Genomic DNA, 16,217 nt, shown 5'->3' with positions numbered 1-16,217 from the left:
TTACATTTAAGGTGTTGGGTTAGATTGATTAAAAACTCAGACACAGTAGGTGCAGATGCGATGCGAGAGTTTCTAAAAAACGAGTGGTATAAGACCTTCTCCATCAGTAGTATCATATAAGAGTTCTTAGTGTTTTGACTCAAAAAAAATAAATTAGAACAAAAGAAAAAATTCAAGGGCGCCTCTAATAGTATACCTGATTGTGGTTTAAGAGACGATACGTGTCGGGTTGTTGTTGGTCGAAAGAATAATACAAAGGAAAAAAAAACTGAGAAGCTCGATTTTATTTCTTTTCCTCTCTCTCTCTCTCGCGATCGAATTCCCGAAACGTCGTGTGATATGTAATCGATGGATTTGGAATCAGGAGAAGGGTTTGGAATCGAAGGATTTGGAGATGAGTAGTGAAGGCGATTGACTCGGCCGAGGCCAATCGCGATAGACATAATCGAATCCGAGATTTGGAGATGGATGTGAAACGAAGTTGGAGTCGATTAAACAGGAAGAGATTGAATCAATTGGTATCCTAAGGTAAGTTTCTCAGTACAATAGTAGGAAATTGCATATTGTTTTATGATTAGGGTGCTTTGAATTTGGCAAAATTTGGGTAATTTGATGTTAAACATAAAATTAGGGTTCTTGGTGTGATTATGTGTTCTGGTATGATCCCTTTTTTATATTGTTAGAGGCGAATCCTTAACTGTTTGACCGATATTGTTAGAGGCGAATCATAGTTGAGTTTTGTGTATACATACATATATAAACACTTCAGACTTTTGATTTCTCTGTGTTTTGTTTTGAGAAAGTCATCAGCTTTTACTTTGTTAATCTCTTATTTGTATTTGGAAACAGGTAAAATGATTGTTGAGATGCTTGGATGGGGATTCGAAGAAGGGAAAACCCTTTTTGGTTTTGGTTATGATTTCCGGCAAAGCAACAAGTTTTAAAAAAGCGTATCTCTTTTGAGTTTGATTGAGGCTTTGATGAAACTGTGAGTGATCGGTGTATTGACTTTTCTTGTGTGTGTTGCAATGGATTTAGACTGCAGAAAACGTTGGACCAATTTGCTAAAAAGTTGGAAACAGTTTACAAAGCTTCAGGAGATATCTTATATATTGTTTGAATGGAGCATGCATCAGTTGGTAATGATCAATTAACAATAGTCCTATTTGGTCATATATATTGTTTGAATGATCTCTTCTAGTGATTGGTTGATATAACTTCTCCCTTGTTTCGTCTACTGTTTCAGCTTATTGAGTGTCCATCCTGTTTTATAACTGTGGAGAGAGAAACAGAGCAATGATGTGTATGGATGGATGCTACATTTTCGGAGAAGGAGGAAGGTAACAATTTATCCTCTTCTTTCTTCATTTATGTGGTGTTAGTGTAGGTATCAATCGAGTCAGTCATTCATGTTAAAGCTTTTGCTTGTTGGTTGTGATAATTACGTTTGGTTATTGATTGTTTTATGCTTTGTGTTAGTTGGTTGTGAAGATGTTAAATGTTTGGTTGGTGTTGTTTAGGTAAACACTTAATTTCAAAATTTAAACCAACTAGTTGTAAAAGTAAATTACATCTAAACCTTTATAAATTGAAAGACTTATAATACAACAAAGAACAAAACCTTCTCCTTAAACATAACTCACATAACTCCTTCATCCCTTAACACACACCAAACAAATTTCGGATATGGATTCAGAAGACTACATGAATCCATATCGTCCCTCCTCTGGCTTTTTCAATCTGTTACAAAGCCAGCTTGATACCTAAAACCTCGAATACACTCCTTCACCTAGTCCATCTGAAGCTCCATCTGAACTTCCATCCCCTCAAGAAAACCGCAAGTCAAGGCATGCATGGTTACCAAATGATGATATCATGCTTGTCTCGGTTTGGCTCAACACGAGCAAGGATCCAGTTACATCAAATGAGCAAAGACAAGTTGCCTTTTGGGGAAGGATTGCAAATTACTTTGCATCCTGTCCCAATGTTGTAGGACGACCAAAGAGGGAAGCGAGTCATTGCAAGCAGAGGTGGGGGAGGATAAACGAATTGGTGTGCAAATTCGTTGGTTGTTACGATGCTGCCACGAGAGAGAAGTCTAGTGGACAAAATGAAGATGATGTGATGAAGTTAGCACATCAGATATACTTCACTGATCATGGAGCACGGTTTACCTTGGAGCATGCATGGCGAGACTTAAGATACGATAAAAAATGGTGTGCCTCCACTTCTATTAAAGTTAATGGAGTGAAAAGGGGAAGAGTGAGTGTTGGAGTTTCTGAACAGGATGCACACCATCCGATTGATGTGGATGAACCATTGCCCCGTCCTCCTGGTGTTAAAGCTGCCAAGGGGAAGTCCAAAAAAAGCTCTAACACCCAACCGATTGATGTGGAGGAAGATGGAAAAGCTTACTTTGAGTGTCAGTTGGAGCGTGTGTCGAGGATGTATGAGATGAAGAAAAAGGACTTTGAGTTGAAAGAGAAGGAGTTTGCTATGAAGAAGGAGCATATCAAGCATGTGATGCTTGAAAATCTGATTGCTAAAAAGGATTCACTAATTGCCAAAATGGCTTCTTCCTCTTCCCAAAATAATGTTGATGACATAATTGATGAATGTTTTAATCAAACATGCGATCAAATCAGTAATCAAGTATGGCAAAATCTTCTTACTCCACCGATTCAAAATCAACGACCACCTAAACCAAGAAAAAGGCGAGTTTACATTGAAAGAAATCGAGAAGTCGGTCATGACCACTTGTGGAACGATTATTTCAGTGAGGATGCGACATACTCTCCCATCTTTTTCCGGCGCCGTTTTAGAATGAACAAGTCATTATTCATTTGTATTGTGGATAAACTCGCAAATAAAGTTCCATTCGCAATATTTTCTATTTGTATAAAATCTTAAATGTTTACACATTTATACCACTTCTATTCTATTTAAAATTTTTAAATTTAAAAAAACAATATTTTAAAAAATAAGAGACCCAAAATTAGAATCTACCATTGGAGGAAAATATTTTAAGTAAGAGATCAGTAGTTCTTATATTCAAAACAAAACACATTTAATTCATAAAATAACCGAACAGTTGTTTAACAATACCCAATTAAGAGACCACCAATAATCTTGCCTTTAACAAATGTGATTGGTAAGACCGTAAGAGTAAAGATATTTAAGACGCTTTGCCGCTTTCTATTGGGTAAAATTTGTTAAAGTCTCAGACCATGAGACTTTAACTTGAATAAATATATACGTCGATTCACTTACTAACAGTTTTTTCATATCCGGCCTAATGAATTGCATGATAAATCCTCTTTTGAGTTCAAAGGTTTCTAATTTGGTTTGTTCTCAAGGTTTTATGTTCAAATCCGGCCTCTTTTGAACAATAATTGTTTTTTTTATAAAACTGCTCATAACAAATTTTTATATACACACAGTTACACTCTTTATAAAATTTTATACACGTTTGAGGGTTATATTAAGCTTATGACATTGACTTGCATTTTATTCTAGTTGCAGGGTAAAATTGCAAAACAAAAAAATTTGGAGGGTTACCCATATATTATAAATATATATATATATATGACTTTCTTGACACAAATGAATTTGACGCAACCTATATACTTTTTTCCCTAGTCGACGTACTCTTGTTATCTCTTTAAGAGGATGATATAAAAAGCACGTTGGAGTTTATTATTATTGCTAGTGATGGACTATTGAATGTGTTCTTATAAAGTTATAGTTCATATAAAGCTCATCCCACTTTTGCATCGCACTTCTGGTTAGTTTTGAAAATACACAATTTTCTTAATGGGATTATGGGAGTTATTGAGAACGTTCTCTAGCTAGATCCATCAAAAACAAGGAATTGAATAACTTACGTAACTAGTAATTTTCCAAGATGCCATAACCATAGCACGTGACATCTCAGATGCGGAAACAACATCAAGAAAGCTAGCTGGTTCAAGAATCTCACGCATGGGTTACTGCGACAATATCACTTGCTTGTTGTTCGATTCGAGGATTCTTGAGAAAGATTCTATGTCATAGGATTATGCTGCGAATATATCATCTTCAGTTCTTGTCTTTTCTTCAACATCTTGTATTGGAGGAATTCGAGAAGACCTTTGAGCGCAATATCAGCGTTCTTACTCGCCATGAGCTGCTGCGCGATTTCAGCCGGAGTTGCACTCACCTCAAGGACAACCTTCTCAAGAGGATCAAACAGGACATGGTCATCAATTTTGAGGTATATAGCCACAAGTTTCTTCAACACAAAAGGGGTGCAGTAATCCATGAGAATGTGAAGATCCATTCTTCCTGGCCTCAGCAATGCCGGGTCGAGCTTCTCCTTGTGGTTGGTTGTAAAACTTATGATTCTTTCTTCGCCGCAGCTGGACCAAAGTCCATCTACAAAGTTCAGTAGACCAGACAAAGATATCTGTCCACAAGGAAGAAGATTCATAATAAGGTTCAAAAAACAGAGAGGTAATAAAAAACAAAACAGAGGAATATTTCTAACTTACCCCAAGGTCATGCTTCTTTTTTTTCTTTTCGAGCTCAACATCTTCTTCCTTTTTGGTTTGGCGTCTACAAGACGAATCAGCTCCACAATCAATGTCTTCAATGAGAAGAATCGACCTGTTCTTGGTGGCGGTAAGAACCTTGCGCAACTCATTATCGTCACTAACACTTTGGATTTGGAGATCATAGATATTGTAGTTCATGTGATTAGCTATTGCAGCCACCATAGAGGATTTCCCTGTACCTGGTGGACCGTAAAGAAGATATCCACGTTTCCAGGCGCGTCCCACGCTCTTGAAGAAGTCTTTTCCTTTAGCGAAAGCATCAAGATCGTCGATCATGGTGGTCTTCAGTTGCGGCTCAATAGCTAAGGTCTCGAAGGTCGTGTGGTGCTCGAAAATCGCTGCTTGCCATGTTGACTGTTGCCGGTTGTAAGTGTAGATGTAAAGATCTTCGCGATGTCTTATAATCTTTTCTGCTGATTTTGCAAAGTATGGGAAGTAATCCGTCATTATCTTCTCACGATATTGCTTCTTACAAGTCAGATGAAAATACCTGAAACATGAAACCAGTACTGTAAGAACAAAAATGATATTAAGATTAAGATCAAGGAGAAGAGAAAGATTGAGATTAAAATTACTTTTTCTCGAAGGGATAACTCTTAGTCTCAAGACAGTGTAGGGTCCATTCAAGATTGTAAAGGTATGAATCTGTTGTATTCAGGTGGAGTCTAAGTGTGGAAGACACTCTCGGTGAAAAAGAGGGTTACTGATTGTTTGAAGTAAGAAGACACGTGAGTGGCACGTGAAGGAGCTTTGTGGTCTCGTCTGGTCAAAAGAGGTTAAACCGGAGCGGTTAAGCTAACAACCTCATCTTATCTCTTAATCACGTTTTTGATCTCGAGTTAGTTAGATCGAAGTGACAGAGAGAGAAAGGAGAAGAGAGATCGAGAGAGAAAGCTTTTGTAACGAGACTTTGTTCTTCCCAAGTTATAGTGGATTCCGGAGGTGTTCCTCCGGCGAGACGTAGGGATCCGACAAGGATCCTGAACTCGTTAAATTGGCTGTGTCGTCTTCTTCTTCTTTCAAGTTCTTTCTATTTTGGTTATCTTTCGATTTAATCGGATTCGTTTATCAAAGTCGTGTGCGTGCAAATCGATTATAAAACATTACAATTGGTATCATAGCTGTACGGTGAGGTGCACGGAGGTGAATCGGAGATGTCAGGAGTTCCGATCGCGGTGTTTGACGGATCGGGAGACTTTTCTCTGTGGAAGACGAGGATACGAGCTCATCTGAGTGTTATCGGTTTGAAGGATGTGCTTGTGGAGAAGTCTCCGTCGGTTCCGCTTACAGAGGAGGAGTTACAAGATCCAGAGATAAAGAAGAAGCGAGAGGCAGATGAAGCAGCAAGGATGGAGAGATGTGATAAGGCGAAGAATGTGATATTCTTGAACGTCGCTGATAAAGTCTTGAGGAATATAGAGTTGTGCGAGACTGCAGCGGAAGCTTGGGCTACTCTAGACAAGATGTTCATGCCTACATCGCTTCCACATCGAGTTTACTCTCAGCTAAACTTCTATACTTTCAAGATGCAAGAAGGTAAACGGATTGATGACAATATTGATGACTTCTTGAAGATTGTTGCGGACTTGAATCATTTGCAGATTGAGGTATCAGATGAGGTTCAGGCGATAATCTTGTTGAGTTTGTTACCAGCTAGGTTCGATAGTTTAGTCGAAACCTTGAAGTATAGTACAGGGAGAGAGAAGTTAAGATTAGATGATGTGATGGTGGCTGCTAGGGATAAAGAAAGGGAGGTTGCTCAGAATAGCAAATCAGTGGCTGAAGGTCATTTTGTTAGAGGTCGATCTGAGGAAAAATATACAGGTCAAAACAACAAAGGCAAGGGAAGGTCTCGTTCTAAGTCCAAGGATGGGAAGAGAGTGTGTTGGATCTGTGGAAAAGAAGGCCACTTCAAGAAACAATGTTACAAATGGCTGGAGAAAAATAAGGGAAAGGTTCAGGGTTCTGGCAAAGGTGAGGCTGGGATAGCAAAGTCAGGTGGTGACCCTGATCATGCGATGGTTCTGATGGTAGTAGGGGAGAGTCTTGCTGCATCAATAAGTGAAGCTGATGAGTGGGTCTTGGATACGGGTTGCTCGTTTCATATGACTCCGAGAAGAGATTGGTTCTGTGAATTTAAGGATTTAAATTCTGGTTATGTCAAAATGGGAAATGATACAGTGGCACAGGTTAAAGGAGTTGGAAGTGTCAAGTTCAGGAATCCTGATGGTACATTGGTGGTCTTGACGGATGTGAGGTACATACCAGAGATGACACGAAATCTGATCTCCTTGGGTACTTTAGAGGATAAAGGGTGTTGGTTTAAATCTCAAAACGGTGTTCTCAAGGTCGTGATGGGGTGTTCTACTCTACTTAAGGGTCTTAAAAGAGGAACACTCTACATACTTCAAGGAGGGTCAGTTATCGGTGAGATAAATTCATCAGAGGATACAAAAGATGAGACAACCTTGTGGCATAGCAGGTTGGGCCATATGAGTCAGAAGGGTCTGGAGGTTCTAGTAAAGAAGGGATGTCTGGATAGATATGTGATCAAGGATCTGAAGTTCTGTGAGGACTGTGTTTTCGGAAAAAGTCAAAGGGTGAGTTTTACATCAGCTCAACATGTCACCAAGGAGAAGCTTGGATATATTCATTCGGATCTATGGGGTTCACCACACAACCCTCTGTCACTAGGTAATTGCCAATACTTCATCTCATTCATAGACGATTATTCAAGGAAGGTCTGAATATATTTCTTGAAGAGGAAAGATGAAGCTTTTGGAAAGTTTGTGGAGTGGAAACGAATGGTGGAGAACCTGTCTGACAAGAAGGTGAAAAAATTGAGAACAGATAACGGTCTTGAGTACTGTAATCAGTCCTTTGATCAGTTCTGCAAGGATGAGGGAATTGTGAGGCACAAAACATGTGCTTATACACCACAACAGAATGGTGTGGCAGAGAGATTGAACAGAACAATAATGGAGAAGGTCCGAAGTATGTTAAGCGAGAGTGGAATGGAGAAGAAGTTCTGGGCAGAAGCTGCATCTACAGCAGTGTATCTGATAAATTGATCGCCATCAACGGCAATTGGCTTCGAGTTGCCTGAGGAGAGATGGACCTCGGTAAAACCAGTCTTGACAACACTTAGGAGGTTTGGGTGTTTAGCTTATGTGCATTCGGACCAGGGGAAGTTGAATCCTAGAGCTAAAAAGGGAGTTTTTACGAGTTATCCCGAAGGTGTTAAAGGATACAAAGTGTGGTTACTCGACGAAGGAAAGTGTGTAATAAGTAGAAACGTGGTTTTCAGAGAGGATGTTTTGTACAAGGACTTGAAGTTGAATCCATTGGGTACTTTTGATATAAGCATGGAGAGTGTTGATGCTAGTTCAGATCAAGGTGGAGCTAGTACAAGTAACACTAATCAAGGTGGAGTTACATCAGGGGTACCTGATCAAGTCAGTATGACTCCTGGTCAGACGTCAGAGAATGTCACCACAGATCAGGATCAGTCTGATGTTCAAGATGGACTTGAGGATTCAGAATCTGGTGAGGAGGATCTGAGTGATTACCAGCTCGTTAGAGACAGAGGTAAAAGAACGGTAAGAGCTAATCCAAAATACAGTGAGTCAAATATGGTTGGTTTTGCATATTACACAGAGGATGGAGGTAAGCTAGAGGCAAGGAATTTGCGAGAAGCAATGTTGGATCCAGACTGGGAATTCTGGAGAGAAGCTACGAAAGAAGAGATGGTGTCTATGAAGAAGAATCATACCTGGGATTTGGTGGAAGATCCAAAGAAGCAGAGGATAGTAGGGTGTAGATGGGTGTTCACAAGGAAACTAGGGATACCTAGAGTGGAAGCACCGAGATATAAAGCTCGTTTAGTTGCGAAAGGTTACACGCAAAAGGAGGGTATCGACTATAAAGAGATTTTTCACCCGTGGTAAAACATGTTTCTATTAGGTATTTGTTGTCTATGGTTGTTCAGTTTGACATGGAACGACATCAGATGGACGTCAAGACAGCTTTTCTTCATGGTAATCTTGATGAGGAGATTTACATGTCTCAGCCAGAGGGATATGAAGATAAAGAGAATCCAAACAAGGTATGTCTACTGAGGCGATCTCTTTACGGGTTGAAGCAGTCACCTAGGCAGTGGAATCTTAGGTTTCATGAGTTCATGGTTAGAATTGGGTATTCTAGGAGTGCCTATGATAGCTGTGTGTATCAGAAAGATCTAGGTGATGGGTTGAAGATTTATCTGCTTTTATATGTAGATGATATGTTGATTGCTTCTGTGAGCAAGTCCCAAGTTTCAGAGTTGAAAAAATTGCTTAGCACTGAGTTTGAAATGAAGGATCTGGGTAATGCTAAGAGGATTTTGGGAATGGATATTACTCGAGATAGGACTGCAGGGATTCTGACTTTGTCACAAGAAGGTTATGTGAAGAAGGTTCTTAAAACTTTTGGTATGGATCGGGCTAAGGCAGTGTTGACACCTATGGGTGCTCATTTTCAGCTCAGAACAGCTACATATGAAGAGTATGAGGAGCAGTTTAATAAAATGAAGGTTGTTCCGTATGCAAACACAGTTGGAAGTATCATGTATTCGATGATAGGCACGAGGCCAGACTTGGCTTATCCGGTGGGAGTAATTAGCCGGTTTATGAGTCGTCCTCTTAAGGATCATTGGCAAGCAGCTAAGTGGGTCTTGAGGTACATGAGGGGGACTGAAGGAAAGAAGCTATGTTACAGGAAGCAAGAAGATTTTTTGCTAAGGGGCTATTGTGATTCTGATTACGCGGGTAGTCTTGATAATCGGAGGTCACTTACTGGTTATGTTTTTACGGTTGGTGGGAATCCCATAAGTTGGAAGTCTAAGTTGCAGAAGGTGGTTTTGTTATCTACTACGGCAGCGGAGTATATGGCGTTAACTGAAGCAGTACGAGAAGCTGTTTGGCTAAAGGGACTTGTTGAAGAACTGGGTTTTCCACAAGATGCCATAGAGGTTAACTGTGATTCTCTATTTGGTTAAGAATTCAGTGCATCATGAGAGGACCAAACACATTGATATCAGGTTGCATTTCATCCGTGATATCATTAGTGAAGGTTTGGTAAAGGTGGTTAAGATTGCAAGTGAGTGCAATCCGGCAGATATTTTTACAAAGATCTTACTAGTGGAGAAATTGGAGGGAGCATTAGAGATGCTCCGAGTTACTTCTAACTGAGTGGTAGAGCTCAGGTTCCGGAGGGGGAATCCAAGGGAGAGGCTGTGAAGACAATCAGATTCAAGATGGAGAATTGTAAAGGTATGAATCTGTTGTATTCAGGTGGAGTCTAAGTGTGGAAGACACTCTCGGTGAAAAAGAGGGTTACTGATTGTTTGAAGTAAGAAGACACGTGAGTGGCACGTGAAGGAGCTTTGTGGTCTCGTCTGGTCAAAAGAGGTTAAACCGGAGCGGTTAAGCTAACAACCTCATCTTATCTCTTAATCACGTTTTTGATCTCGAGTTAGTTAGATCGAAGTGAGAGAGAGAGAAAGGAGAAGAGAGATCGAGAGAGAAAGCTTTTGTAACGAGACTTTGTTCTTCCCAAGTTATAGTGGATTCCGGAGGTGTTCCTCCGGCGAGACGTAGGGATCCGGCAAGGATCCTGAACTCGTTAAATTGGCTGTGTCGTCTTCTTCTTCTTTCAAGTTCTTTCTATTTTGGTTATCTTTCGATTCAATCGGATTCGTTTATCAAAGTCGTGTGCGTGCAAATCGATTATAAAACATTACAAAGATGAATCCCTTCAAACTCATCAGCGATCTTTGCGTTGACAGGGACTCCGAGATTTAGCTCAGCCGCCGGATTCTTGAGATCACTCGAACCCACTAGGACTTCTCCCGTGGAGAGTCCGGCGAGGCGCGATGTTAAGTAAACTTCGGCGGCACGAAAAGTCTGATTATCACAAAACTCCCATTTTTGCTCGATCACAAACGTAAAACTCGACTGATAATAAGAGGAGAACAAGTCTATAAATTTCACAGTGATGTATTCACGGAGTTTCTTAGGCACAAGATCGTTGAGGATGTTACGGAGAATCATAGTGATTGCAGATAAAGATGTGTAGAGGGCGAAAACTGTGGATACAGAAGGGACTTGGTTAAAGAGAGAAGCCATAGCTTAAGCAACAAGGAAGATGATGAAGAGCTTTGGTTAAGAAGAAGAGTATGTGCTTATTTGGGTTTTATAAAGAGTTTATCGTGGTGAACATAAAAGAGAAACTTGCAAACTTTTAATAGTTTAATGCTTAATCAAGAAAGAAAAAAAGAAAGTAAAGGAAATTTACACAAAATTGAATTGTGCCCATGTGTCTATGAATTTGTTTAAAAGATTCTATTAACTACTAAGATATTCATAATAGATGCAAGCCATAAAGAGAAATATATATATATATATATAGATATAATTTGAGAGTTTTCTATCATTGGAAAAGTATCACATACTATTAAAAAGAAAAAAATTATCTAACCAAACTAAAATAAAACTTAATGATAAATATTGTCTTCTATAAAAAATTAGAATGCACAAAAATCTAGAATAAATAATAAAAGTAAACATAAGGAAATATGCAACAAAAATCTTACTATATAAAGTATGGTTTCAAAAGTTACTAATTCATAAGATTGCGACATGTGTCAAAATCTTATTATGTTGTAGATTATTAAAATAATAAAATTATGAAAAAATAATAAAATCTTATTATTATCTAGTAAAACTTACATTTTATAAGATCGTGACATGTGTCAAAAAATTTATTATATTGTAGATTATTAAAATAATAATAAAATCTTATTATAATGTTGTAAATTATACAATTTTGTCAAAACATTTATTATGTTGTAGATTATGAAAATAAAAATAAAATCTTATTATTATGTTGTAAATTATACAATTTTGTAATTCTAAAGAAAAAGGAATCGTCCAAACAAAAAAAAATTCATAATTCAAAAACATAAAAAATCATACATATAATTTTACAATAAAGATACACGTAGTTATCCTACGTAGTTATCGTAGTTAAAACTAACACGTATCATGATATTTGGGTTACTAATTTTGAGAACCAAACTTCCCTTTTATAATAAAACGGAAGTACACAACATTATTTTGTAGACTACATAATTTTAATAAGTTGGTTACAAATAGATTATAGATTAATTGGTTACAAGTTAAATAGTGGGTGCAACATTAATTTATTTTCGGAAGATGTTATTACTAGAGCACATTGTTTCCAAAAATCTTAAAGAGAATATTCTAATTTACCAGATTAATTTCCTTTATTAAATTATTTATCAAAGAAAATCTTTTGATATCTAACTTAACATATTAATTTGTTAATTATCATTATACTTCACCTCTCATTTTTATATATGAGTCTATTTTGTGAAACAAATAAATTATCATATTATTTATTATAATTAAAAAATATTTTTATTTCTAGATATACCATAAGTTGAATTTTAAAAAAAATATAAATTGTTCAATCTATAAAATATTCAAGCTTTAGTAATATTATTCTTTAAAAATAATATCTATTGAATTAAAAATTTTACTGAGTAACAGGTCAAAATTTGAATATTTAAATTCAATTTCATATTTTTTGTTGAACTTTATAATTTTATATAATATAATAAACTTTAAATAATTTATTTTGAACATTTTTAAAATATTGAAACTTGATATAAAAGTTAGAAACTATAAACACTCTAAATTGATTTGTTATAGCAATGTCAGTAATAAGTCACTATAATATGAAAGAATTTCAAGAAACCAAGTATATTAAAACAACAAGTATAACAATATATTAAATTACTCATAATATAAAAACCAAATTTACAAAATTATGTCTTATAATGACATTCAAGTCATGATGTAGAATATACATTGTTGAAATAACTTCACATATATAAACTAATACAACATATTAAAATTTTATTTTAAAATATAAAATATACAAAATTTTGTATAAAATAAAATTTAATCAGTGTTATAGCATGTATACTTATCTAGAATCATTAACAATATAAAACTTACAAAATATATGTCTTTTTTCAAACAATCATATTTTGCATATGATTTTATTGCATAATGCTTTGTCCAAAAAAAACTTTTAAAAACAATCATATAAATTTAATTTTATATAAAAATTACAATATAAATAAAATGAATTTCAACTCGTGCTAATCTAATTATATAATAAGATTGTTGTGTGTTTCCTTTTAATTTATAGTATTAACTATTAACAATTAAAATGAAATATAATAGAAAATGTATTTAATATTCGTTTAAATATATTTTGCCCATTCTCGTTCAGGAATTTATCTCTCGTTTAGCAACCAATTTCTCCAACAGGTAAAAAAAAAAACTTTTCACTCTCCTCCCCTCACAGTCACACTATCTCTCAGACATCAAAAACAAATTGGCTAACCATAGAGACATAAAATTTATTTATTTATTTATTTTGCAAACAAAGACATAAAATTTAATATGTTAGGTTATATAGAATAATTATACGACCAAATATGGATGACACATATTATATTTATTTTACCATGTAGTGGTTAAGAATCTTTTGTAACAGTGAAATTTTGATATGGATTGCATATAGTATATTTATCTTAGTTGTTTTTTTTTTAAAATATAGTAAGATTACAATTATCTTACGCTTTTTTTTACCAAGCTTTAAAACTGTGATTTCTGATCGTTAAAATTGACACGTGTCACGATCTGATGAGTTACTAATTTTGATATTTAATCGTTAAAATTGACACGTGTCACGATATGGTGAATTTTTAATTTTGATCTCTAATCGTTAAAACTAACACGTGTCACGATCTAGTGAGTTACTAACTTTGAGAACCAATGTTTATATAATAAAATGTTATTATGTTTATAGATGTTTTCAAGATTAATAATTTTAAAAAAAAATTAACGATTTTTATTAAAAATATTAAATATTATTATTATTTATTTATTTATCTAACTTCTTATATTTTTTATTAAAAATAATTAGAATGTTTAATTAAAAATATTGATGTCAATTCTCATTCCCAAAGTTTTCAGGAATTATTGATATTGATCTAATCTCTCGTTTACCAATTTTTTTCCTTTTTGCCGAGTTTTCCTTTTTTTTTTTTCCGAGTTCTCTCTATATATATTATTTTTCGGTAGTGTATTGATATGATATCGATTAGAAGCAAGACAATGTCGAAGAAAAGAATTGGGTCGAAACTGGTATCGAATAGGCATCGCTCTATTGTGGATTCTCTACCACACGACGTTGTAGCGCTCATCCTCGAGAAGCTTCCGGTGAAACCGCTCCTAAGACTCAGATCTGTATCCAAGTTATGGAAATCAACTATCGAGTCCCGACCTTTCATGGAAAGACAACTGATCAACCGTAGGCAATCACAGGGTCCCGATGTCCTTATGGTTCGTCTCAATTATTACCGTGATGATGGTCGGAATCCAGATTCTCGCAAAATTGTGTTGGGATCATCAACTCAAGTTTGTACAGCCACGTTCCCTGTTTCGGGCAGCATGTTCTGTTACGATAGTTGCGACGGTCTAGTCTGCGTCTACTGTATCTACAAACCGAGTGTCGTGGTGAATCCGTTGACTAGATGGCATCGGACTTTTCATCTTTCCTACTGCCAACAGCTTCACATCCAAAAGTATGAAAGAAAAGAGTTTGAGCTGCCGAGTCCTAAGCTTGGATTCGGTAAAGACACCGTGAAAGGCACGTTCAAGCCGGTTTGGTTATATAACTCATCGGAATTTGGCCTCGACAATGCCACCACTTGTGAAGTTTTCGATTTTAGCACCAATGCTTGGAGGTTCGTTGTCCCTACTTCTCCTTATCGGATAAACGCTCATCACAAACCCGTGTATTTAGATGGATCGCTTTATTGGTTCACTGAATGTAAAGAACCTGAGGTGTTATCTTTCAATCTTCACACGGAAACGTTTCAAGTCGTCTGTAAAGCTCCCTTTGCATATCGATGCGACCCTCTTCAGCTCACCATGTGCGTCCTCCATGACCGCTTGTGCGTATCTGAGAAAAAATGGCCCACACAAGTTATATGGTCATTTGATTCTTCCGGCAGCGGCAACAAGACATGGAAGAAACTGTGTTCAATAGATCTCACCTTAACGCTTTCTTGGTTTAAGAAACCCGCCTTGGCTCTGTCACCAATAGCTATTCTGGAGAAAAAAAGGTTACTGCTTCAAGGTCCCGATTGGGTGGAACCACTGGTGACATATAATCTCCGTAGCAAATGCTATAAATTACTCTACAAACCAACCAAACCCAGAGCTCCTGTTTCTTATTTCCAAAGTTTATTCACTGTTGTATAATTTGATTCTTTTTTTTTTTTTTTTTCTTTGTATCCATGAGAACCATTGTAACTTAAAAGCAACTTTCGCAACTCTGTATTATTGGAGATATATTGCTTCCTCTAGGCTGTGCTTCCTCTAGGCTGTGCTTCATTCATTACTTGATCAAAGAGATTTACAAAGAATATATAGAGGTATACAAACATCAATTAGTTATAGTTCCTACGTCGTATGACTAAAAGTCGTGGAGAGGCCTATATAACATTGGCACGTTAGTGTCACTGTATGACTAAGTCTTATGTTAAGGCCCATAACCTCTAACCCGTTCATCACTCCTATAGTTTGCTTCATGGATTTCTCGTCTTTGAACGATACGATACGGATCAGGATCCTCTTGATAACCTCTCCTTCGAGCTCAGAAAATATACTTTCAAGATTCTGATCTGGCGGCCCCAGGGAGAAAGCACGGATACTCAACACCTTTATTATTGCCGTTCACTCTTTCATCACCAAGTTACATTACTTGAAAAATCACAACCATTACTCTGATACCATAAATGATCTAGAAGATATTTTCTGTATTTCTCTTAACATACAATGGATGCCTTAAGGCTACATATTTATACAAGACTACAAACTCTAAGTATGTGTGCAGTGTAAAATACTAAACAACCCTTTAATCTTAAACATTCGTTCACATCTTTCTCAATATAACCAACATCGACTTAGTGGTTTAGCCTATACGGCATGTGATTTGCTATGTATACTATTACCACAATAACATCATAAGGACTTTCATTACTCGAGCTCGAGTGTTGACTCCATAAATATTCCAAGTTAAAATATCCTAAATTTTAAATATTTTGATTCCTTAATAAATTATCATAATGTTTTTAAAATATCAAGTTAAACTATTTTAAAAATTTCCAAGTTAAAATATCCTAAAATTTTATTTTATTTTATATAATTATGTTTCAACAAAATATATGTATGAAATTCGAAATGTTCATACTTTTCAAAAAAAATTGTTGTATCTTTGTAATTTTTTTATAATATTTTCAATAGACTATGAAAGATTATGAAGGAACCCTTTATTTGTTTCAAAAAAGAACCTTTCACATGTGACTTTTTTCAAAGGAGTTTTCTCGTTTTTCAAAAAATCATAAGGGTTTCCAAATCGTAAGGGTGATCAATTTTTTTCTAATTAATTGCACTTTTCAAATACTATAAAGGGAAAAATCAG

The 16,217-nt window shown here is 36.1% G+C and overlaps 2 protein-coding genes and 2 pseudogenes across 2 annotated transcripts; 2 read left to right on the top strand and 2 right to left on the bottom strand.

Annotated features, from left to right (window-relative positions):
- The first annotated feature begins 1,875 nt into the window (after window positions 1–1,875).
- On the top strand, window positions 1,876–2,827 carry LOC104767871 (glutathione S-transferase T3-like). Its single transcript, XM_087501147.1, has 2 exons — window positions 1,876–2,617; window positions 2,778–2,827. The coding sequence occupies exons 1-2, from the start codon at window positions 1,876–1,878 to the stop codon at window positions 2,825–2,827; spliced, it is 792 nt and encodes a 263-aa protein (XP_087357273.1).
- Window positions 2,828–3,785: 958 nt separating this feature from the next.
- Window positions 3,786–5,935, bottom strand: LOC104767870 (AAA-ATPase At1g43910-like). The gene is made up of 3 exons (XM_019240913.2): window positions 5,168–5,935; window positions 4,530–5,082; window positions 3,786–4,444 (listed from the first exon to the last, which is right to left on the bottom strand). Exons 2-3 carry the CDS (start codon window positions 5,037–5,039, stop codon window positions 4,043–4,045), a joined length of 912 nt encoding a protein of 303 aa, XP_019096458.2. The 5' UTR covers window positions 5,040–5,082; window positions 5,168–5,935; the 3' UTR covers window positions 3,786–4,042.
- Window positions 5,936–10,357: 4,422 nt separating this feature from the next.
- LOC147920589 (AAA-ATPase At1g43910 pseudogene) lies at window positions 10,358–10,756 on the bottom strand (annotated as a pseudogene).
- A 3,087-nt stretch (window positions 10,757–13,843) lies between these two features.
- Window positions 13,844–15,097, top strand: LOC104767869 (F-box protein At1g11270 pseudogene; annotated as a pseudogene).
- Window positions 15,098–16,217: the final 1,120 nt, after the last annotated feature.

This window comes from Camelina sativa, chromosome 19 (genome assembly GCF_030686135.1).
Source record: "Camelina sativa cultivar CO46 ecotype springtype chromosome 19, ASM3068613v1".
NCBI classification, from domain to species: domain Eukaryota; kingdom Viridiplantae; phylum Streptophyta; class Magnoliopsida; order Brassicales; family Brassicaceae; genus Camelina; species Camelina sativa.
This window is presented reverse-complemented; position numbering and strand designations above follow the sequence as displayed.

Bases quoted from the DNA above. Each gene is read 5' to 3' on its own strand.
- LOC104767871 (XM_087501147.1), top strand. From the start codon at position 1,876: ATGCTTGTCTCGGTTTGGCTCAACACGAGCAAGGATCCAGTTACATCA. The intron at 2,618-2,777 runs GTTTTAATCAAA...CGATTATTTCAG, and splicing joins TGATGACATAATTGATGAAT to TGAGGATGCGACATACTCTC.
- LOC104767870 (XM_019240913.2), bottom strand. From the start codon at position 5,039: ATGACGGATTACTTCCCATACTTTGCAAAATCAGCAGAAAAGATTATA. The intron at 4,445-4,529 runs GTAAGTTAGAAA...CCTTGTGGACAG, and splicing joins AAAAGAAGCATGACCTTGGG to ATATCTTTGTCTGGTCTACT.